General features: G+C 48.4%; 1 protein-coding gene across 1 annotated transcript in view; it reads right to left on the minus strand.

The window, feature by feature from the left end:
• Positions 1-5,771, minus strand: part of PEMT (phosphatidylethanolamine N-methyltransferase) — a 66,142-nt gene extending 60,371 nt beyond the window's left edge. Inside the window, exons 1-2 of the mRNA XM_056866423.1 lie at positions 5,709-5,771; positions 326-433 (exon numbers count right to left, since the gene is read on the minus strand). Coding sequence (XP_056722401.1) covers positions 326-433; positions 5,709-5,771 — 171 coding nt within the window. The remainder of the gene's footprint in view (positions 1-325; positions 434-5,708) is intronic.
• Positions 5,772-25,402: the final 19,631 nt, after the last annotated feature.

Consider the following 25,402-nt stretch of genomic DNA (forward strand, 5'->3'; position numbering starts at 1 on the left):
GCACTTGCCAGGGATGCTCTAGGCCGATCCTGCATTGAACAGGGGGGTGGACTAGATGGCCTCTCTGGAACCTTCCAACTCTTATGATTCTATGAGAAAAAGAAAACCCTCCAAGAACAAGTAGAGGAAACCAACATGTGGCTGCCAGTCAACAATTGCTTCAATGGACTTAGAATGACATAACTCATTAGGACAGCTAAGCAAAGTTACGCCCTTTTAAGACCATTCACTTCAATGGACTTAGAAGGACATAACTCACTTCAATGGACTTAGAAGGACATAATATTTCAAAATTCCCAGGACAGTAAAAGGAGGCCACACATACCGTATTCCAGAAGAGGGGGTTGAAGGCAATGAAAAAGACAGCCACCCCAAAAACTGAGTCCGTAAGGTCTACGTAACTGAGGAGGAAAGCCATGGCCGAGGGATCAACCTGAAAGAGGTAACTGGAATTAGACACCCAAGTAATGCACCCATTCAAACCCTCTATAGTTATTTACTGCTTTTGTAGTCCGCCTTTCTCGCCGAGACGCAAGGTGGATTACAGAATCAGAGGCTGACACAATAAAAAACAGTAAAATGTGTACAGGGACACAAGCCAGTTCTCGCAAGTTTTCAGAGACCAGATCTCCTCGAGGCAGTTGAGAAGAACTACTGACCATGATAGCTTAACATGACAGGCATCGCTGGCAACCGTTCCCAATTATTCCGGTATTTATATCCCCCCTTTTCCCCCCGTGGCTTGAAATGGCATCCCTTCCTCCTCTACTATTTTCCCAGCTCCAAAGCCCCGAGAGGTAGGTTAGCAGAGAGACGGCGACTGGCCCTCGGTCCCCCAGTAAGCATCCGCGGCAGGGCAGAGATTCGAACCTGGGTCTCTCAGACCCGAGCCCGACACGCGGACTGCTGCGCGCCTTCCCTCCTGTCCCATTCATCTTTGGGCCTATTACCAATGGCACTCCGAGGGACGGTTTCCCCCCTCTTCTCAATACAAAAGACTCAATGGTGGGTGGTGGAGGTTTGGCCACTATATATTTTATAAAGGATAGCATAGAATGCATTTGTTATAGATGTAATAGTGCCCTTTGTGTGATTTTGTATTTTTAATGTATTGTTTTGTATTGTATTATAATTTTGTTTTTGTTTTATTATAAAAAAGCAATAATTTAAAAACAAAATTCAAAAGACTCTGTTTGCCAAGAGTTTCTCGACCTGCTAAACAAACAAATCGAGCAGCATCATCATCAATAATAACCTGTTCTCTTATGTCCTCTCCGAAGCTAACCTAGATCTCAACGGGCGATAGATTGGACTGCACGCTCCAGGGGAGGTTGGCTGTCATGTAAGTACCAAGCAAGGGATGGCTTTTCCTGCCCCCATCCAGAGTTCGGGGCTACATAACCAGGGAAAGCTTGGCTTTTTTTAAAAAAAATCTCTTTTCTTTCCTCCAAGAGACTTTAAAACCAATAAAAAATGATGGTGGAGGGGAAGGAAGGCAAATGAGCCAGGCGTCGTCGTCCGGAGGTTTGAAGACGCACAAAGCTAACGCCACCCGAACGAAATCTGGGCAGCGAGACCCCCAATTAAGTTTGGGGCAGATTCCGCCCCCCCAGTCCAATCGCCAAGCCCCGCCCTCCTCAGGCTCCTCCCCCCAAAATCTCCAGGCATTTCCCAAACTGGAGGTTGACAACCCTACCCACACCGCTTGGGCACATGAAGAACTGGTCTGAAGACAAGATTTTTCATGTGTTCAAAGCAAGATGTATAATGTGCCAAAAAGGAAGGAAAACTTAATTTTCTGTATTTGGGAAATATCTTTAGATAGGGTGTGTGTTTGTGGGGGGGGGGGAGGTAGTTGTGAGTTTCCTGCATTGTGCAGGGGGTTGGACTAAATGACCCTGGTGGTCCCTTCCAACTCTATGATTCTATAACAATAGTTACTATTGCAAGTATTTATATCTATGATATTACATAATTCATTTTATAACATTGTTCAACTTCAATATTGTGCTTATGCTAAGATTATTAGGCTGTTCACTGTTTAATACTTATTATTACTGTATTATATATTGCTCACAATTGCTACAGTTTTACATTGGGCATGGTTCATGACAATTTTGTTTGTTGTATTTTTAAATTATTTTCTTCCGATGCAATTGACGCAATTGTAATGACTGTCATGATACGGCCTTTAATTTGAAGAAGAGTTGGTTTTTATATGCCGACTTTCTCTACCTTTTAAGGAGGATCAAACTGGCTTCAATTGCCTTCCCTTTCCCTCTCCACAACAGACACCCTGTGAGGTAGGTACCTTTTAAGGAGGATCAAACTGGCTTCAATTGCCTTCCCTTTCCCTCTCCACAACAGACACCCTGTGAGGTAGGTGGGGGTGAGAGAGTGTGACTAGCCCAAGGTCACCCAGCTGGTTTCACGTGTAGGAATGGGGAAACAAAACCAGTTTACCAGATTAGCCTCTGCCGCTCATGTGGAGGGGCGGGGAATCTCTTAACCACTACATGCTGGCTTTTCTTTTCTATTCTTATCAATTTATTAAAATACATATTTATAATTTTTTTTTAAGTACTGCTTTGAACCGAGCGAGATCTGTCGGCAAGGCCTTGTTCCACATGCCGCAAGCGTCAGAGGTCGGGTGGGCAGCGAACACGGAGAGAGGGCCTTCTCGGTATTCCTTGGGAATCTCCTCTCCAAAGCTGTTCACCTTGTAGCAAGCTTATGTAGGCTTTAGGAGCCGAGCAGCAGAGGCTTTGCGTCACACCGAGGTTTTGGAGGGACGTTTTTTGGCCCAGTTTTATCCCACCCACGGTGCCTTCCTCTGGTTAACCAAGGGCGGACAGGGCCCTTTTAGGGTTGCCAGCTCCAGGTTGGGAAATACCTTGAGATTTCAGGGGTGGAGCCTAGGAGGGCAGGGCTTGGGGAGGGACTTCAATGCCATAGAGTCCAATTGCCAAAGCAGCCGTTTTCTCCAGGGGAAATGCTCTCTATCGGCTGGAAATCACTTGCAATAGGAGGAGGTCTCCATCTACTACCTGGAGGTTCTCAAATAACAACAGACCTGTGCTGAAAATAACGCAGTTAGCAAAAAAACAACACCACGTAGGCTCGTAATGAAACTCAAATACACAAGGTTAAATTCTGCAATTTTCATACATGTAATGGTCATCAATAATAAACCCAAAAGCCTTCAACGTACAGACATTTGAGAAAAGCAACAAAGTCAACAATGCTGAATGAGTCCCAACCGGAACTAAAGTCCATTCAAGGTCAATAAAAAATGGAGCGGTAAGGGAGGAACATTAATCATTTGAGATAGGCTGATGACACTACATTATTGGCAGAAAATAGTGAAGATCGGAAACGACTACTGCTGAAAGCTAAAAGAGAAAGTGCCAAAGCAGGACTGCAGCTGAACATCAGGAAGACAAAGGTAATGACTACAGGAGAATTACACAACTTTAAGGTTGACAAGGAGGAAATTGAAATTGTTCAAGACTTTCTATTCCTTGGCTCCACCATCAACCAGAAGGGAGACTGCAGCCAAGACATCAGAAGGAGATTGAGACTGGGAAGGGCCGCCATGAAGGAGCTAGAACAGATTTTGAAGTGTAAGGATGTGTCACTGGCCACCAAGACTAGATTAATTCATGCCATCGTACTCCCTATCACTATGTATGGGTGTGAAAGCTGGACAGTGAAGAAAACTGATAGGAAGAAAATAGATTCCTTTGAAATGTGGTGATGGAGGAGAGGGTTACGGAGACCGTGGACTGCCAAAAAAACAAATCAGTGGGTTATAGATCAAATCCATCCTGAACTGACCCTAGAAGCGAAAATAACTAAACTGAGGCTGTCGTATTTTGGTCACGGCATGAGACGACAAGAGTCACTGGAAAAGACAGCCATGCTAGGAAAAGCGGAGGGCAGCAGGAAAAGAGGAAGACCCAACAAGAGATGGGTTGACTCAACAAAGGAAGCCACAGCCTTCAGTTTGCAAGATCTGGGCAAGGCTGTCAAAGATAGGACATTTTGGAGGACTTTCATTCATAGGGTCGCCATGAGTCGGAAGCGACTTGACGGCACTTAACACACACAAGTCAATTCCAGGTAATTCCAGATCAATGAGAACCGTAGCAAGGAAAACGATATCCTTTCAATTCTTGGCACAGCGCATCCCTCCTTGGGGAGGCGGCAGCCGGCGAAGGCGCTGCCAGCCTGCCAGCGAGTTCGGTGTTGGGAGCGGCTGGTGCCACTGCGGAAGTCAGGCGTGGCCACGGGGCGAGTACAAGGAGGGATGCGCTGTGCCAACAATGGATAGGATATCGTTTTTCCTCGCTACGGTTCTCGAATTACCTGGAATGGACTTAGAGCTCCGGTTTTTATTGACCTTGAATGGACTTTAGTTCCGGCTGGGACTCATTCAGCATTATTGACTTGGCTGCTCTTCTCAAACGTCTGTACGTTGAATGCTTTTGGGTTTATTATTGATGACCACTACCTGGAGGTTGGCAACCCTAGCCCCCTTAGCGTAACCTAGGGTTGCCAGCTCTGGGTTGGGAAATTCCTGGAGATTTGGGGGTGGAGCCTGGGGAGGGCGGGGTTTGGGGAGGGACTGCAGTGGGCTACAATGCCGTAGAGTCCACCCTCCAAAGCATCCATCTTCTCCAGGGGAAGCGATCTCCGCAGGCAGTTGTGAATCTGGGAGATCTCCAGGCCCCACCTGGAGGTTGTGACAAGACCCCGGTTTCATCTTGTTTCGCACTGATATTGTGATAGCTTCTTCAGACTTTATATGTAAATCTGGGAGGTCTCCAGGCCCCACCTGGAGGTAGTAACAAGACCCCGGTTTCATCTTGTTTCGCGCTGATATTGTGATAGCTTCTTCAGACTTTATATGTAAATCTGGGAGGTCTCCAGGCCCCACCTGGAGGTTGTAACAAGACTCCGGTTTCATCTTGTTTCGCGCTGATATTGCGATAGCTTCTTCAGACTTTATATTGATATCCAAGTGCAACTTTGCAGTTCATGAGAATGACTCTTTAGTGCTTTTTCTGGAGGCTGGCGACCCTACTCCAACCCCATCCTCGGAGGACTTTGCTCCACCGGGGACATTCGGAAAGAGACCCCCCCAGATCTCTCTCCTCGCTCCCCCCAGTGAATTCTTTAGGGACAAGTCATGGGAATGGTGCATTTTTCACTTGGAAAAAAATTAAGCACTTTTTGTTCTGGGTCAAAACAACCTCAGAAGGGCTTTGGGGGAAGGGAATGTGGACATTGCAACCCCAGGACAAAGAGCAACCAGTAGGGAAATTTGGCAGGAAGGGAGACAAATTCTCTGAGTTGAGAGTTTCCTGCATTGTTGAGAGTTGTGAGTTTCCTGCATTGTGCAGGGGGTTGGACTAGATGACCCTGGGTGTCCCTTCCAACTCTCTGATTCTGTGATAATAATAATCCCATGCACACGTGGGTAGATTTGCAATGGGGCACGTCTGAATCCAGAACCCAGGGTTTTGCCCCTGAGAGGTGTCTCTTTAAGAAAGCCCAGCAAACGGTGGAGGGGGTGGCTAAGCCACGTGTGGCCACGGCCCGAAGAGGATGGTCGCCCCCAAACACCCTCGCCTTAGGAAACTCCCTTTAAAAAAATAAATAAAAAATAAACATTTGCAAAAAATAAAATAAGTGCATTGATCTACCTTACTATAATCCACATTATCCAGTCCTCCGCAGCAATCCAGAGATTGGGGCAGGTGAGCCATCCCCTTCTAATAATGCCAATTTTAAGATGGGCAATCCCCCAAGTTTAAAGGGAAAGGGGGGGTTGCAACTCTTGCAAAGCCAATTTTGCAAACTGCAACTTCCGGATCACTCCTCGGAGCAAACGGCATGCTGGGAAATGTAGTCCATTCCCCCCCTTTCTTGTTTCAATGCCTGCAGCGGGTCTAGAAAGACACCCTGCGAGGCCCAGACGCAACCCGCTTCTTTGCACGGGTGCACGCGTTCCCACGTGGCGCAGCGATCAGCTTGCCGATGCGTGTTCGCGGAAAGCTTTTTTTTTTTTTTGGGTCACTGCAAAATATTGCAAAAAAAAATGATGATGATGATGATAAATTCTGAACATGGAGTAGGGGGTCACTGGGGGCGAGGTAGTTGTGAGTTGCCTGCATTGTGCAGGGGGTTGGACTAGATGACCCCGGGGGTCCCTTCCAACTCTAGGATTCTGCGATTATAATAATGATAAATCCCATGCACGCTTGAAATTGCAGCGAGCCCTGGTATACTACCAAGGGCCCGCTTAGCAAGGAATGCAAGCCCACCCTAATTCTCTGAGCAAGCCTGCTTGCTTAATAGGGTTGCTGACCTCAACTTAATAGGGTTGCTGACTTCAATGCCATAGAGTCCAATGGCCAAAGAGGCCATTTTCTCCAGGTGAACTGATCTCTCTTGGCTGGAGATCAGCTGTAATGCAGGAGATCTCCAGCTAGGACCTGGCGGTTCGAAGGTCTCAAGCTCACAACAGTAATGCAAAAAGGGCTCGTAATGTTTGCAAGTGCAAAGCGTCAAAAATATCATGAACACGTGCAAACATAACACAATGACAATGTGGAGCTGAAATCTACCCGAAGAAGACAAATGTTTGCAAAAGTAAGGCCAATGACTTGTTTGACAACTTTCTTCTTTTAACAGAAAGCATGTTTGCTCCGTTATTGCTTTCTGCGAAAAGAAGAAAGTTGTCAAACAAGTCATTGTCCTTAGTTTTGCAAACGTTTGTCTTCTTCGGGTAGCTTGCAGCTCCACGTTGTCATTGTGTTATGTTTGTATGTGTTCATGATGTTTATTTTTCTTTCAAACATTTTATTGGTTTATAATATTAAATAGGGATACAGGAAAAAAGAGAAGGGAGGGGGAAAACATCAGCAAGGAAATACATATTTCTACCCCCTTATAATATTCAGATTACCATTTAAATTCTCATTCAAATTGTCATTCAAATGATCATTGTTTGTTAACATCATGATATTTTTGACGCTTGCACTTGTAAATAATAGAGCCCTTTTTGCATTACTGTTGTGAGCTTGAGACCTTTGTTTCGCCACAGTTCGCTGTTGGTATCTGTGCCGTATTTTTGTTTAGTCCCTGGAGGTTGGCAACCCTCCTCCCCAGGCGCCACCCCTAAATCTCCAGGAATTTCCCAAAGCAGAGTTGGCAACCTTAAGCAGCCGGCAGGAAACGTCAATTGGCTGTATTTGCATCCTTTTAAAAACTCCATCATGTCGGAAACTGTCCCTAGTAGGGTTGCCAGCTCCAGGTTGGGAAACACCTGGAGATTTTGTGGGCGGGGCCTGGGGAGGGCGGGGTTTGGGGAGGGACTTTAAATGCCATAGAGTCCAATTGCCAAAGCGGCCATTTTCTCCAGGGGAACCGATCTCTATCTGCAGGAGATCAGTTGTAAGAGTGGGAGATCGCCAGACACTACCTGGAGGTTGGCAACCCCGGTCCCTAGAGATGCGCCAGCAAAGAGAGTTAGGCTTTAAAATCCAGTTTTCCGAGACACTGACCTTTTTGAATATTATTCAGGCTTGAGACGATCTGAGTTGATGCAGACTCCGACTCGCTCTCGTTGCCTGGGCTGGACTTTGCACTGCGCATCGGCTGGTCTCCCGAGCCAAGGGGAGACCAGGCGGCGACTGGCACATGTCCCTGACCTTTTGGAGTTGGCAGGGCACACGCGCCATGTGTCAACAGAGCCGTCGTGCGAGAACACACGGCATGGTGCCGCGCTTCGTGTCAGACTGGGATCTGGGAGGCTCGGGTTCGAATCCCCCGCTCTGCCGCAGAAGCTCGCTGGGTGACCTTGGGCCAGTCACACCCTCTCGGCCTAACCTACCTCGCAGGGCCGTTGTGAGGGTGAAATGGAGGGGAGGAGAATGATGTGAGTTGCTTTGGGGAGGAGGGCAGAGGGGCAAATAATGTGTTTTTAATAGGGTTGCCTGCTGTGGGTTGGGAAATACCTGGAGATTTTGGGGGGGTGGAGCCTGAGGAGGGCGGAGTTTGGGGAAGTGAGGGACTTCAATGGGGTATAATGCCATAGAGTCCATCTTCCAAAGCAGCCATTTTTCTCCAGGGGAACTGATCTCTGCCGCTTGGAGATCAGTTGTAATAGTGGGAGATCTCCAGCCGCCCCCTGGAGGTTGGCAACCCTAGCTTTTAAGGAGAACCCGAGAGCTCCCAGGGTCATTCTAGGGTAGCCAACGCTGGGATGGGAAATTCCTGGAGATTTGGGGGGTGGAGCCTGAGTAGGGTGGGTTTAGGTGGTGGTGGTGGTGGGGACCTTGATGGGGTATAATGCTATTGAGTCCACCCAATGAAGCAGCCGTTTTCTGCAGGGGGACTGATCTCTGTCGTCTAAAGATCAGTTCAATGCAATCCAATCAGTACATATTTTACATATAAAATAAAATCAATCAATCATGACAGCTCAGTTCAGTTCTGATACCTTTATTGGCATAGCCAACATTCATCCAAGTACAGTAAGGACATAACATAACTTCTTTCAATGCAATCCAATCAGTACATATTTTGCATATAAAATAAAATCAATCAATCATGACAGCTCAGTTCAGTTCTGATACCTTTATTGGCATAGCCAACATTCATCCAAGTACAGTAAGGACATAACATAACTTACTAAAAGGAAGAGCGAATTGCCATCACACCAACAAAAAAAATTAGCCACAATTTCTATGATTTTAGGGTCCTGGTTATTAAGAAGGGTGAGAACCTTTGAACAGTTAGAAAATCCCTCCAACCGAATCAGACTAGTATTTAAGAGTTTCAGTCGTAATCTGTGATACAGAGGGCACCGAAGAAGGACATGTTGAATAGTTTCCGTCTCTTCCATAGAGCAAGGACACAGTCTATCGGGAAGGGGGACACCAGTATAACGGCCAGTTAGTAAGGCTGATGGTAATACATTAAGTCTGGCTAGAGAAAAAGCCCTGTGCATTTCTGGCGTATACAGTTGATATAAATATGTGGTCGTTCCACCAGATTTAGGGAATATTCCTTGGTGGAGAGGTGAGCATGTCTTAGTAGCAAATCACGACAGCAATCAAATAGTTCACAGTGGGTAGCCGTGTTAGTCTGTTTGCATTAGTCAAAAAGGGCAAGAGTCCAGTAGCACCTTAAAGACTAACAAAAATATTTTCTGGTAGGGTATGAGCTTTCGTGAGCCACAGCTCACTTCTTCAGATACAGCTAGAATGTGAATCACATCGGTCTTTAAGTAGAGGAACAGTATGTAAATGTGAATAGCAGGCTTGATTGGATTAGGTGTGATATGCAAAAGAGTCTGTGATGTCCAGGGGAGAGATGGGTGTTGAGAAATCAGCATTGGTAATGGGCCATGAATGCAAGGTCTTTATTCAGCCCAGGTAAATGCATTGACTTTAGTTTGAATATCAACTGTAATTCAGCAGTTTCTCTTTCCAATCTCCCTTTAAAATTCCTTTGTAAGAGAACTGCTACTCTTAAATCTGCAACAGAATGTCCTGGAAGGTTGAAATGTTCACCCACTGGTTTCTGAATATTGTGGTTTCTGATGTCAGACTTATGTCCATTTAATCTTTGTCTAAGAGACTGACCTGTTTGTCCAATGTAGATTGTGGAAGCAATCAAATAGGTTTGCGCTTGGTTCCTCGAATCCTCATAACAGCTAAAAGAAACTTTGCTACCTCCCCTGTAATACAGGGGAGCTGGTCAGCCCTTTTGGCCTGTGCGGGAAGATAGAAAATATCCCGCATCAGCGGAGCAATGCCGGTTTCCCATAGGGGCACGCAAAAAGCACGACAAAGCACCACGTGAGCCACGGTTTCTGGTTGGTGCTGCGAGCGCGGGCAGGTCCAAATGCAGACAGGGATGTTCTGAAATCTGCCCCAAAGAATTTGTGTTGGGAGGGTGTTTAGGCGAGCGGACATAAAAACCCGGCAGGGTTGCGGAGATGTTAAAGAGGAAAAATAAGTCGGTCAAGCTATCATAAATTCATACTATCATATTCCCTGTTACTATGTATGGGTGTGAAAGCTGGACAGTGAAGAAAGCTGATAGGAAGAAAGTTGATTCCTTTGAAATGTGGTGTTGGAGGAGAGGGTTACGGATACCTTGGGCTGCCAAAAAAACAAATCAGTCGGTTATAGGTCAAATCAAGTCTGAACTGACCCTAGAAGCTAAAATGACAAAACTGAGGCTGTCGTATTTTGATCACATTATGAAAAGACAAGAGTAATTGGAAAAGACAGTCATGCTAGGAAAAGTTGAGGGCAGCAGGAAAAGAGGAAGACCCAACAAGAGATGGATTGACTAAGTAAAGGAAGCCACGGCCCTCAATTCGCAAGACCTGAGCAAGGCTGTCAAAGATAGGACATTTTGGAGGACGTTGATTCATAGGGTCGCCAGGAGTCGGAAGCGACTTGACAGCACTTAACCCGCACGCGCGCACACACAAAGTTACCAAAGTAGGGTGACTACCCAGTTCCAGGGGTGAGCAAACCCTGCGCGCTAATGAGAATATAGGTTGCCTCTCCGTGTCTGGTATTCTTTGTCTGAAACAAAGATCAGCTGTGATTCTGCGAGATCTCCAGGCCTCGCCTGGAAATTGGCAACCCTAGGACGCTTCCCTGGGATTAAGCTCCATGGAGTATGTTATGTATGCATGTGCGTGGGTGACTGAATCAAGGGGACAATGATCCTCGTAATTGCATCAGGGAAAACCCTGGGCAGCTTGGTGTTCTCCAAGGGTCCTGAACTGTATGTTCCCATTGGCTATTGGGGTTTCCCCCCCTCCATCATGGACTGGGGGGGGAAGTGGCCGCAGGGGGGCATATAAGCAGGGGTCTGGTCACTGTAAGTTAGTTCTCGTTCACCTAATAAAGGGGTTGCTGTTGGAACTCCGTCTCTGACCTCGTGTGTTCCCCCATGCGGACTTAACAGTGGCGACGAAGGCTGGTAGGCAGTCCGGCTGCCCTGCTGAAATCACTCTTGAATCCTGCTGAAATTGCTGTGGCCGGTAGGCAGCCCGGCTTGCCTTGCTGAGTCGCCACGACACACGAGGGAGACACAACGTGCCGCACAATGCCCACCAAGGGCTCCGTGGAGGCATTCGACCCAGCTCACCCCAGCGAGTGGGAGAGCTACGCCGACCGCCTCGGCTTCTTCTGGGATGCGAACGACGTCACCGACGCCAGCAAGAAACGCTCGCTCTTCCTCGGCGTTTGGGGCCCTCGGACCTTCCAGCTGGCGCAAACCCTGCTGGCCCCCGTGAAGTTGAGAGAGACCCCGTTCGCCGACATCATGGTAGCGCTGGGGAACCACTTCGCCCCCCAGCCCACGCAGCTCGCCCGGCGTCTGGAATTCCACCTGGGGGACCAGGAGGCCGGGGAGACCGTGTCCACTTATACCACGGTGCTCCGAGTTTCTGCAACTTTCCGGACCTCGACAGCACCCTCCGGGACCGGCTCGTTTTAGGTGCGCCGCCGCCTCGTGGCAAAGAAGGAGGTCTGGCTTGCGGCGGCTGCCGAGGAAGCCGCGGCGGCCGAAGCGTCGGCGAAGGCAGACCGCATCGGGGACCGGGGGACCGCACCGCCGTCTCGTGCTGCTGTTCCCGTCCACTACGAGGATACCTGCAAGGGGGACGATGAAGAGGAAGCCCACAAGATGTCCGCCAGGGGCCCCAAGCTGCGGGGTCCGGCGGGCAGGCCGTGCGCTAGCTGCGGAGATTTGCACGGCCGCCGCACGTGCCGTTTCCGTGACGCTGAGTGCAGGGCTTGCGGCTGGGTCGGCCACATTGCCCGGGCTTGTCGCGCCGCGAAGAAAAGGAGCTCCCCGTCAGGTCCTGGGAACAAAGATGGCGCCGCGCGTTGTCCGACGCGGACCCCACGCCGCCATGCCGCGGCCGCGCGGTCCCCCGCCACAGCGTCCGGAGTGTGGAACTGCACAAATTCTCCCGAGCTCATTAAAATCGAATGCCTGTCAGGAGACCAGCTGGAAGCGAGAGAAGGAAAAACACGGGAGCTCATTTTCATGCCTCATGTTAATGCCAGTTGCCATTGCCTGCTGGTGGGATTGGCCACTGGCTTGATATTTTCAATTTATAAATAAAATTCTTATCCTCTTTACTGACGGCTGACTCTTAACGTGTGTGTAGGGTTGCCAGGTCCCTCTTTGCCACTCCCCACTCCTTCCTTGTTCGGGAAAAGAGCCAGGAGACAAACAGTGCTGTCCTAAGCAGAGTTAAGCCTTCTAAATCCACGGGCTAGAAGGAGGTTGCTCTGTTTAGGGCTGTCAAAGCTCTTTTTGCCCTTCAATATTACCCAGAATGGGAACCTAGCAGAAGGGCTAGAAGGGCAGAATCAAGTTTATCTCTTGATGTATTCACTTCATTTATATCCCCCTTTTCTCCCCAATGGGGATCCCGAATGGTTCGAAGCATTCTCCCTTTCTCTCCTTGCTTCTTGGATTTCAGATGTACTGGTGGGAGCTTTTTGGTTCTGCAGTCCTAGCTGGTTGCATGGCAAAGCGTTCCTCTGCAACTCATTACAAATGTGCAATTACACACACACACACAAAAAGCAGGTTACAGCTTTTCTGTCTTTGTACGTGGTCCTGATAAAAAAAAAAGAAACCCTTCTTGTACTCTACTTGCTTAAGTGTTTCTTTTCCCCCAGCATGGTCCCGGTACGTGCAAAAAGAAAGAGAAGGAAGGCGTGTATAATGTACTCTGCTGAAATGCAAAGGCGGAGACTTGTGTTCCCTGAAGTGGCTTTTCTTTGTCGCTTGCTAAAAAAACGTTCCTTCAGCGCGTTTGTTCCGATCCAGAAAAGATTTCGCTCCGCCCACACGCGTGCCCTTCTTCGTGCCAACATGAAATGGGTTCGGGGCCCCTCGGGGAAAGAACAACGGAAAGCCATTTTCTCTATACAACCGAAATGAAAGTTGCTTCGCCGCTTTGAACCTTTTGCCCCATCCTTCGCCCAAGGATCTCATGACGGTAGGCACATGTCTACCACCCCCAATGACCAGTTGGCCCTAGCGTTGCCAACTCTGTTGGGAAATTCATGGAAATTTGGGAGCGGAGCCTGGGGAGGGCAGGGTTTGGGTTGGGGAGGGACCTCAGCAGGGAATAATGCCATAGAGTCCACCTACTAAAGCCGCCATTTTCTCAGGTGAACTGATCTCTGCGGCCTGGGGGTCAGTGCGTAATTCCAGGAGATCTCTAGGGCTCACCTGGAGGTTGACAACACTACTCATGAGTGGGGTTGCCAACCTCCCGATGGCACCTGGAGATCTCCCGCTATTACAATTGATCTCCAGATAACCAAGTTCATTTCCCCTGGAGAAAACAGCTGCTTTGGAAGGTGGACTGTATGGCATTGAAGTGCATCCCCTCCCCAAACCCCACCCTCCTCAGGCTCCACCCCCAAATCTCCAGGTATTTTCCAACCTAGAGCTGGCAACCCTAAGTAAAGGTAAAGGTAAAGGTCCCCTGTGCAAGCACCGGGTCATTTCTGACCCATGGGGTGATGTCACATCCCGACGTTGACTAGGCAGACTTTGTTTATGGGGTGGTTTGCCATGGCCTTCCCCGGTCGTCTACGCTTTACCCCCAGCAAGCTGGGTACTCATTTGACCGACCTCGGAAGGATGGAAGGCTGAGTCCTCCTTGAGTCGGCGACCTGAAACTGACTCCCATCGGGATCGAACTCAGGTCGTGAGCAGAGCTTGGACTCCAGTACTGCAGCTTACCATTCTGCGCCACGGGGTTCCTGGCAGCCCTAACTACGGCAGTCTAAAACACTGGCCCGGATTAAAGGAAAAGAGTTTTCAAAGCACCACGCGGGGTGGTTTGCCATTTTCTTCCTCTGCAGAGCCTTCCTTGGTGGTCTCCCATCCAAGTACTGACCCTGCTTAGCTTCCAACTTACGGTCGCCCCAGCAAAGGGCTTTCAAGGCAAGTGAGAAGCGGAGGTGGCTGGCCGTTGCCTTCCTCTGCAGAGCCTTCCTTGATGGTCTCCCATCCAAGTACCAACCCTGCTTAGCTTTTGAGATCTGACGAGATCTCGCTATACCACGCGGCCTTCCCTCCCACAATGGGGCTTCCTCCCAGAAAAACGTTCTGAGGATTGAAACCTAACAGTGCCATCCTATGGAGGTCTATTCAGAACAACACCCAAATCTGTTCAAGAGGGACTGCGACCTAAGTTGGCCGGACAGTCACGGCAGAGCTAGGATCAGGGTTGTTGTGGGGATAAAACTGATCAGGAGAGGACGACGTTGCTGCTTTGAATCCTCATTGGCGGCGGCGGGGAAGGATGGAATGGTATAAATATTTAAACCCGTGGCTGAGATTTGCTTGTTTGATGATCCCTCCTTTGGTCTCTAGGGCAGAGAATTAAAAAGAAAAAGAAAAACCCCTGCGAGGATCCAATGCAAAAATGGAACACATAAAAACAGCCCCCTTTTCATGATATTTCTGGTAACAGAAAGGCAGGAGAGAATTTCCGGACCATAAATAGAACAGCTGAAGATCAACCCGAGATTCGTCTTCAGCATCAACGGCGGACAAAAGGCATGAAGAATTCCATAATTGTGGCCCACCAAAACAGGCCTTGAAGCAAAATAATAATAATAATAATAATAATAATAATAATAATAATAATAATAGCACGAACATCGCTTTCTTCGCGCCAGAAAACTTACCCAATCCGGCTGCGCCCATCTGCGCTTCTGTAAACTTCCTCAATCCAGGCCAGCAATAAGATTTATGTTTCAAAACATTCCATTTTATTAATTGATTTAAAATGTTTATATCAGGGATTCCCAACCATTTTCAGTGTGCGGGCATCTTTGAAATTCTGACATAGTGTACTGGAGGCGGGGGGAATCTACTTTCTTCCTATCAGCTTTCTTCATCGTCCAGCTTTCACACCCATACATAGTAATAGGGAATGCAATGGCATGAATTAACTTGTTCTTGGCGGCCAGTGGCACATCCTTACACTTAAGGATCTTTTCTAGCTCCTTCATGGCTGCCCTTCCCAGTCCCAGCTTCCTTGATTTATATTACAACGCTGGAAAGATTAATGCCCACCTCCAGTAATTCAATGAGTTGAGGATCTTACAACTTTACCAACGTACGGCATACAGACGACAATAGCGCGTGGACACATTTTTTAGATATTTGGAAGCCTTTCCTAGAGGCTTATTTGTTGACCTGCTTCTACTGTTGTTATGTTATCTTTTTTTCATTTCTTTCTGCTTAGGGTAATTTGTTTCTTTAAAGCACTGGTTCCCAACCGGGGGTCCGTGGACCCCCAGGGGTCCGCGAGAACTAAATTAAGGTCCGCGAAACAAAGTTATAAACCCATAATAAATTGATATTTTCAATTAAAAGTTCTCTATTATAAAATATATATATTCAAATATTATTCTAAGTTTAATGTTTAACTAACAGTTATGATTAAAGTTTATTTTCAAATTCTCTGAGTTTTTATTTTGAACCTTGGGGTCCCTGCACCGAACAAAAAAGTCCTAGTGGTCCCTGGTCAAAAAAAGGTTGGGAACCACTGCTTTAAAGGAAGCCTCCTGAACCAACGGGCTGAAATAAAATCAAAAGAGTTTCCAGCTAAATATTAGGAAGAATCTCCTGACAGAGTGGGTCCTCAGTGGGACGGGCTTCCTCGGGGGGGGGTGGACTCTCCTACTTATGAGGTTTTTAAGCAGAGGCTAGATGGCCATCTGACAGGAAGGCTGATGCTGTGAACCTGGGCAGATCATGAGAGGGAGGGCAGGAAGGGTTGTGCCAATGGTTGGCTCTTGTGGCCCTTTCTTACAAGCCCAGGGTAATGCCGATCGCCACTTTGGGGTCAGGAAGCAACTTTCCTCCAGGCCAGATTGGCCAAGGGATTCCGAAGGGTTTTCCCCCACCTCCTGGGCACGGAGTAGGGGTCACTGGGGGTGTTGGGGGAAAATTGTTAATTTCCTGCATTGTGCAGGGGGTTGGACTAGATGACCCTGGGGGTCCCTTCCAACTCTTATCATTCTATGATTCTATGATGCCAGTAATCCAACAGAAGCCTTCATGTGCCTCTAGTCCAGAGCAGGTCATCTGGGAAACCCTAGAAAGACTTCCAGGTCTGGCTTGCTTGCTGACTGGAGCAGAAAGGAGACTGTTCTCATCGCGAGCACCTCGGCTGGGTCCGAGTTCAAGGTCTGTCGTTCTGGACCCCCGCCTCGCCAGAGGAAAAGGCCAGGGCTCTGGGACAAGCGTTCCCGCAAACCCCCCACCCCGGAAGCCCTCTTTCTCCCCCAACGATGAGCGCATCCCTTCGACTGCATCATGGAAACCCAAGCAGCCCCAGGCAGCAACGGGGTTGCCAAGAAAGTTCGAGCAATTGCTCATAACAAGCCGAAGACCACAGGGGTGTGCGGTGACCCAGAAAAGCCGAGCAACAAAGACGGTGAAAGGCCAACTCATTACTTTTTCGTTTAAGTGATAAAGACAACCTGGGGTGGTGGGGGAGGAGGCGTGACAGTGGTTGACAAAGTTGTGAATGGGAGAAAGAGAGGAATGTTCCACTCCCGGCCCTAGAACGCTGGGTCCTCCCCGATAAAATTGACCAGCAGTAGGTTAAAATAAAAGGACTTCTTCTCATCGTTCTTTATTAACTCACAAAAATCCCCTTTTATTTATTTCATTCATAGCCCTCCTTTCTCCCTAATGAGGGCCCAAAGAGAGACTTGGAGACCAAGTCCTATGAGGAAAGATTGAAGGAGCTGGGTATGTTTAACTAGAAGAGGAGAAGACCGAGAGGGGATGTGATAACCATCTTCAAGTTCATCAAGGGCTGTCATATAGAGGATGGTGCGGAGTTGTTTTCTGTTGCCCCAGAAGGTCGGACCAGAACCAACTGGTTGAAATTAAATCCGAAGAGTTTCCGTCTAGACATTAGGAAGAATTTTCTAACAGTTAGAGCGGTTCCTCAGTGGAACAGGCTTCCTCGGGAGGTGGTGAGCTCTCCTTCCCTGGAGGTTTTAAAGAAGAGGTTAGATGGCCATCTGTCAGCAAGGCTGATTCTATGATCGTAGGCAGATCATGAGAGGGAGGGCATCTTGGCCATCTTCTGGGCATGGAGTATGGGTCACTGGGGGTGTGGAGGGTGAGGTAGTTGTGAATTTCCTGCATTGTGCAAGGAGTTGGACTAGATGACCCTGGTGGTCCCTTCCAACTCTATGATTCTATGATCATTCTCCTCTCCTCCGTTTTATCCCTGTGAGGTAGGTCAGGTGGGGAGTAAGTAAGCCCAAGGTCACCCAGCAAGCTTCCTCGGTAAAGAAGAAATTGGAACCTGGGCCATCCGGAGCATAGTCTAACACTCTAACCACTATACTACACTGTCTCTCGATTCTTAAAATACGCCTCAGTGGTTTCTCGGGTGGGGACCCAAAGCTGCTCATAACCAACACCCTTCACCATTTATCCACACAACAACCTTGTGAGGGACGTGAGGCTAAGAGGGGGAGGGAGTAACCAGCCCAAGATCCCCCAGCGAGATTCCATGGCAGGTCAGTTCCAACTCCAAGGTCAGTTTGATTCTCCCTTAAGTGGTAGAGAAAGTCAGCATATAAAAACCAGCTCTTCTTCTTCTTCTTCTTCTTCTTCTTCCTCCTCTTCCTCTTCCTCTACTACTACTACAACAACAACAATTGTGACCACTACACTATGCTGGCTTCAAGGAAACCCACAGACTTTGAAAGAGGGTGAGATATTTTCATTGAGGATGGATCTCTCTACGTGTTAAGCCGGCATGAGAACTCAGTTCAAAAAGCGACGTACCTCTGAAGACAGGATGACGTGGGAGCAAATGATGGGGGGAAGCTGCAGACTTTAAACCCTACTTGTAGGTTTCTCAGAACCTTCTGGTTTGCCGTGGTTAGAAACAGGGTGCTGGATGAGACTGTTTGGGGAGATCCAGCAGGGTTCTCTGAGGTCCTTAAAACACGAACACATGACGCCGTCTTCTACTGAATCCGACCATCGGTACATCAAGGTCAGCGTTTTCTGCTCAGGCTGGCAGCTGCTCTCTGGGTGCGTCAGGTGGAGATCTTTCACGTCCCCTACTGCCTGGTCCCTTTCTTGAATGGCTGGCACCTGAACACCCATGAAGCTGCATTATACTGAATCGGGCCATTTGGTCCATCAAGATCCGTATTGTCTATTCAGATTGGCAGCTGCTGTCCAGGGTCTTTCACATCACCTGGTCCATTTCACATCACCTGGTCACATCACCTGGTCCATCGCCTGGTCCATTTCTTGAATTTGTTTAGTTTGTTTAGTCTGGAGAAGAGAAGGTTAAGGGGTGACATGATAGCCATGTTTAAATATTTGAAGGGATGCCATGATAATGAGGGAACTAGCTTGTTCTCGGTTGCTCCAGAGACTAGGACACGGAGTGATGGATTTAAACTAAGAGAAAAGCGATTCCACCGAAACATTAGGAAGAACTTTCTGACGGTGAGGGCGGTTCGATGGTGGAAGACGCTGCCTTGGGGGGGTCTTTAAGCAGAGGCTGGATGGCCATCTGTCAGGAGCGCTTTGATTGTGGGATCCTGCATGGCAGGGGGTTGGACTGGATGGCCCTTGTGGTCTCTTCCAACCTTGTGTGATCTTGTGATTTTGTGAATGGCTGGCACCTGAACACACAGGAAGCTGCCTTCGACTGAATCAGGCCATCGGTCCATCAAGATCAGGATCGACTGCTCAGACTAGCAGCAGCTCTCCAAGGTCTTTCCCATCCCCTACTTACATGTACACCTACTTCTGCATTGAGCAGGGGGTTGGACTAGATGGCCTGAAGGGCCCCTTGCAATGATTCTGTGATTCTATCTGATTCTTAACCGGAGATGCCGGCGATCGAACCTGGTACCCTTCTGTATACCGAGCGGGTGCTCTGCCACTGAGCCCTGGCCCCTCTCCAAACTCAGCCATGGAGGACGTTGTACCCGCAGTGGGCAAACTGAAACTTTTGACTTCCGTGCAAAAAAACCAAAAAAACCTGTGGTGCCCCCCCCCCCCAAATCGATCAACCTAACTAGCTTGTGGTATTTCTTGCAATGGGCGATCCCTTTTGTGTTTTTAAACAGGGTTTGGACCCATCCGGCTGGTTTATTCCCCCCAGCTTAAGAAAGTAGTTTCTTTTTCCATTGCCGGCTGTTTCTCTCCGACAGCGTCAGGAGTGACTTCTGCATCAGAGAACATCAGCATGGTTTCCTGAACTGGGTTTCAAAGCCGGCGGAGTTGGGAAGCAATCACAGAGTAGTCACAGCAGGAAGGAGTTATTCAAGGGACTGGAGTGGCAAAGAGTGAGAGAGGAGCATGTTAGTTATCCCTAGAGTGGACAGATTGGGGGGGGGGTTGTCCCTCTGTTAAAACAAGTTTGCCCCATTTCTCCCCCATTTGGAAAATTCAGATGGTGCAGAACGCTGCAGCCGAGATGTTGACCAGAGTGGGAGAGAGCCAGGGTGGTGTAGTGGTTAAGGGCGGTGGTTTGGAGCGGTGGACTCTAATCTGGTGAACCAGGTTGGTTTCCCCACTCCCACACATGAAGCCAGCTCGGTCACTTTGGGCTAGTCACAGCTCTCTTCGAGCTCTCTCAGCCCCACCTACCACACAGGGTGTCTGTTGTGGGGAGGGGGAGGGAAGGTGATTGTAAGCTGGTTTGATTCTTCCTTAAGTTGTAGAGAAAGTCGGCATATAAAATCAAACTCTTCTCCTCCTCCTCCTCCTCCTTCTTCTCCTCCTTCTCCTCCTTCTCCTTCTTCTTCTTCTTCTTCTTCTCCTCCTTCTCCTTCTTCTTCTTCTTCTTCTTCTTCTTCTTCTTCTCCTTCTTCTCCTTCTTCTTCTTCTCCTTCTTCTTCTCCTTCTTGTTGTCCTACCCTGGTACATAGAGGTACAGTGACCACAGAGGTTCCACTTAGCTATCATGTTCAGTTCAAGTAAATATTTGCAAAATTGGTAACTCGCTTTTCCTGTGTATCTCTGCAACATACATCGAGAATGAAAGTATCTACGAATGAGAGACATTTGTCATCTGAGATAGGACTAGAATGAGAGAATTGGGGCTTCCGAGGTATAAGTTTGATTTCCCCTTAAGCGGTAGAGAAAGTCGGCATATAAAATCAAACTCTTCTCCTTCTCCTTCCTCCTCCTCTCCAAATCTAAGACTCGGAAGTGGACTCTATGGTCATCCCTGACCAAACTATCACCTCTCTCCAGCTTGGCAGTGTTTCCAGGGCAATTCACATGGGCGCCACGGTTGATTCCACGTGCGCTCCTCTGCAGAGGGAAAGGAAAACATGAGGCTGACCCTGAGACACCAGGAGGCCCTTGCTCTTTGGCACCATCGGCACAAAAGCCGCTTGTATTTCCTTCCACCTCGAGAGCTGGCTTCCATGCGCTCTTCTCCGGATGACTCCCCTGCCCCGCCGGCTCAGGGCAAAGAACAGGACGCTGGGAGAATCTTTACACCCATGAGAAACACAAGAGATGTTTAAGGCACATGTTCTGGGGGTGGGATCCATTGCCCGCACCCCCCTGACTCTTCACGCCCCCGGCGATCCGAGTACAAACAAACAGATGCGGCTGGGGAAACGTTTCCCAATCCATTTCAAAAGCTGACACTAGGGTTGCCTGAGGAGGGCGGGGTTCGGGGAGGGACTTCAATGCCATAGAGTCCAATGGCCAAAGCGGCCATTTTTCTCCCGGGGAACTGATCTCTATCGGCTGGAGATCGCTTGCAATAGCAGGAGATCCCCAGCTGGTACCTGGAGGTTGTAGTCAAAGACGGCTACAAGTGCTACTAGGAGTTTTGGCAATTCAAAATAAGAGCACCAGCAAAGTTACACACACAAAGGTGACTATAATGCAATTGCTGCTAGAAAAATATATTCAGAAGTAGTTCTTACTAACACAACCTTAGTTGAGCAAAACAACACAATAGTTTTTTTTACAACGGTTTAAAAAAGACCCAAAGTGAAGACGCAAAAGCGTTACAACATAAATAAATGTAGGCACAACTGCTCAGTTCGTTCAAAGTCCATACAAGGTCCATACACATAAAGTGCAAATGCAATAATTTAGGCAGCAAAGACCGGACGTTGTGCAATGGAAATCCGGTATAATTCCATTTCATGCGATACTTTTTCAAGCTTTATAGGTCCTTCCGTGCATTCATTTTATGAAGGAGTGTGCCTTCCTTGTATGCATGGACGGCAAAGTAAGACTTTGAACGAACTGAGCAATTGTGCCTACATTTATTTATGTTGTAACGCTTTTTGCGTCTTCACTTTGGGTCTTTTTTAGACCATTGTAAAAAAACTATTGTGTTGTTTTGCTCATCTAAGGTTGTGTTAGTAAGAACTACTTCTGAATATATTTTTCTAACAGCATTTGCATTAGAGGTACCTGGAGGTTGGCAACCCTAGGTGTATCCCTTGTTTTCCTTCTACTCTCAGCTGCCCTCAAAATTTTGGGCCCCTGGCGCTCTTCATAGCTTGATTCCCCCCCTTTTTTTCTTTTTCTTTTTTTTAAATTAATATTTATTTATTTATTTATTTATTTTTCCTTTTGATTCCTTTGCAAAGTCATCATTTCCGGCATACCTGGGCGCCCCCGACTTTCCCTACGGGCGGCCTGCTTGTGCTATTCTGTTGTGATTGGCGCCCGCCTCCTACTTGACTGTTAGAGAGAATAAAATTAAACATAAAGGTAATGACTGCATCCTGCTCCCAACTTATTTAAGAAGCAGGGTGCCGGGGGGTGGAGGACCAACGTTTCACGGTTAGTTTTCTCGGGGGAGCGGCATCCTGGGGTTGTTTTTGCAATGTCCGTTTTTAAATGTACAAGTTGCATCGGGGAAGCAGACGAGCAGAAATGGTTGGTCGCAGGATCAGCGCCGCTTTCCTCCCAGGGGCGTGCAACCCACTTTATTTCTTTATTTACTTCGACCTTCTCCTTGTTTCCGTTCGATCCTCACAACAGCCCTGTGAGGTAGCTTAGGCGGAGAAGGCGTGACTGGCTCCCCCCCAGCAAGCTTCCACAGCTAAGTGGGGATTCGGACCTGGGTCTCTGACACGCTAACCCAGGGGTCCCCAACCTTTTTGAGCCTGCCGCCACTTACTAGAGAGAATAGGTATGCAGCATGACTAGTATCCATCCTAGCTAAAGTGAAGAGAACCAACTCTTCTTCTCCGAAGGAAATGCCAGCTGATCCTTGCCATGCCGCAGCGCCACCACTGCGGATGGCCCGAGAGAGGTATTGCCTTTACGGAGTCTCAAAGCAGCTTACGATCGCCTTCCCTTCCTCCGTCCAAAACCTTGTGAGACGAGGAACAGAGAATAAAACTGCTGCAATCCTACTGCCCTTGTACAAATCTATGGTGAGACCACACTTGGACTACTGTGTCCAGTTCTGGTCACCACACCTCAAAAAGGATATTGCAGAGCTTGAGAAGGTGCAGAAAAGAGCAACCAAAAGGATTAGGGGACCAGAGCAACTGTCCGATGGGGAGCGGTTAAGACGCTTAGGGCTGCTTAGCTTGGAAAGAAGGCAGCTAAGGGGAGACATGATAGAGGTCTATAAAACTATGCATGGTTTGGAGAGAGTGGACGGGGAGAAGTTTTTCTCCCTCTCCCGTAATACTAGAACACGGGGTCGTCTGCTAAAGCTGGAGGTCGAGAGATTCAGAACAGATAAAAGGGAGTATTTTTTCACCCAACGCAGAGTTAAATGGCGGAACTCCCTGCCCCAGGATGTGGTGACGGCTGCCAACTTGGAGGGCTTTAAGAGGGGAGTGGACATACTCATGGAGGAGAGGGCTATCCATCGCTACTAGTAAAAATGGATACTAGTCATGCTGCATACCTATTCTCTCTAGTATCAGAGGAGCATGCCTATTATTTTGGGTGCGGAGGAACCCAGGCAGGATAAATGCTGCTGCAGTCGTCTTGCTTGTGGGCTTCCTAAAGGCATCTGGTTGGCCGCTGTGTGGACAGACTGCTGGACTTGATGGGCCTTGGTCTGATCCAGCAGGGCTTTCCTTATGTTCTTATGTCGGTGGGGCTGAGAGAGTTTAGAGAGAACTATGGCCTATTATGCATGGGTGCTTGGACTCCCGTTTGCTCCCTGTCTGACTTGGATATTCCTTGGAATTCTGCACGTGTTTTCCTTCCATGAGACGTGAACTCGCCGCCAGCCCTAACAATGTCCGGCTCTTCCCATCCCTCTGCTAATCTGACTTTCCCCTCTAACGGGAGCTCAGCCCGGCTCAAAACTCAATGCGGATGCAAAAGCAGAGAAAGAGCCGCTCACGAAGCAGCAGGGAGAGAGGCGGGGATTCAAGTTCTTCCTGCTACCCCGGAGCTCTTTCTGAGCAAAAAGAGAGAGGCTTTTAAAAAACAAGGCTTGGGTTTCTCCCCCCCCCCTTTCAGCTTGTGCCATTTTTTGTTTTTTGTTCTTAAAATGCTTTTTTATGCGGCAGTTGGGGTTTTGGGGCTTATTTTTCATAGCGAGCCGGGCGAAGTGAGCCAACTACAGAGCGGCATTTAAAGGGACTTAGAATCATCGAGCTGGAAGGGACCACCGGGGTCATCAAGTCCAACCCCATCCGCTTGATTTGAGCCTGCGATTTACCACTAGCGAGTGATACACCTTTTGCAAACTTTCGCCGGATTGGGCGGGGAGGGGGGGCTAGGGTTGCCAACCTGCAGGTAGCTGGAGATGATGCAGACTCGCCATCCGCTAGCACTGAGGGGCTACAAGCCTTATTTTTGGGACATATGTTCGGTGGAACTGTGACTGATCGTCGTGGGATTGCCAGAATCGAAAAAGCTTATGCGAAATAGGACTCTATACCGGAAACCTATCTTTTTTTGGCATTCTTGGACTTTATTGACCTATATGGTTGTTTTGGCACTTACCTTGTGTAAAAGTTCTGGGAGTTTGCACATGTATTTTGTCATTACCTTTTGCTTATGTTTATGTGATTACATTACATTGACTTTCTTTGTTAAGCAGTAGTAGTTTCGTGCTTCTTTGCCATAAGTGCCTGTTGATTGTTGTAAAACCTCCAGGTAGCGGCTGGAGATCTCCTGCTATTACAACGGATCTCCAGCCAACAGAGATCCGTTCCCCGGGAGAAAATGGCCGCTTTGGCAATTGGACTCTATGGCATTGAAGTCCCTCCTCTCCTCTCCTCTCCCCTCCCCAAACCGAGCCCTCCTCGTCTCCGCCCCAAAAACCTCCCACCGGTGGTGAGGAGGTACCTGGTAACCCTGGGGGGGCGGGCGCAGGTGGGTCCCGTGTTTAAGAGCCCAACTCACCATGTGTGTGTGTGTGTTAAGTGCCGTCAAGTCGCTTCCGGCTCATGGCGACCCTATGAATGAAAGTCCTCCAAAATGCCCTATCTTTGACAGCCTTGCTCAGATCTTGCAAACTGAAGGCTGTGGCTTCCTTTATTGAGTCCATCCATCTCTTGTTGGGTCTCCCTCTTTTCCAGCTGCCCTCCACTTTTCCTAGCATGACGGTCTTTTCCAGTGACTCTTCGTCTCATGACGTGACCAAAATACGACAGCCTCAGTTTAGTCATTTTCGCTTCTAGGGTCAGTTCAGTATGGATTTGATCTATAACCCACTGATCTGTTTTTTTGGCGGTCCAGGGTCTCCGTAACCCTCTCCTCCAACACCACATTTCAAAGGAATCAACTTTCTTCCTATCAGCTTTCTTCACTGTCCAGCTTTCACACCCATACATAGTAATAGGGAATACGATGGCATGAATTAATCTAGTCTTGGTGGCCAGTGGCACATCCTTACACTTCAAAATCTTTTCTAGCTCCTTCATGGCTGCCCTTCCCAGTCTCAACCTCCTTCTGATTTCTTGGCTGCAGTCTCCCTTCTGGTTGATGGTGGAGCCAAGGAATAGACACAAAGAAAGAACTGTCATGGGCGCCTAGCCGAGTCTGCCGGCAACAAGACCCTCCGGTTTGGCACAGGTGTTATGAGCACAACCTGTTCCATTTGGGTACACCCGGTCGGCTTTGGGCAGATGGGAATGGCTCCGGCAACCCAACTCCCTCCGCGCCCCCAGTTATCCCCCCCCCTTGAGGGCCACTCCATTTGCAAAAGGACAATTTCTAATTTAGAGCCAGCGTGTTTCGTTCCGTCCTCCTTGCTCAGGGAAAGCATTACAGGTAACTGCTGTATTCCTAGAAACCCAGCGTTTTCGACATGAAGCAATCTCCGGTCCCCATGGTGACGGCAAAAGCCGTGCTGCTGCAG

The sequence above is a fragment of the Euleptes europaea genome, chromosome 21 (genome assembly GCF_029931775.1).
Source record: "Euleptes europaea isolate rEulEur1 chromosome 21, rEulEur1.hap1, whole genome shotgun sequence".
Classification (NCBI taxonomy): domain Eukaryota; kingdom Metazoa; phylum Chordata; class Lepidosauria; order Squamata; family Sphaerodactylidae; genus Euleptes; species Euleptes europaea.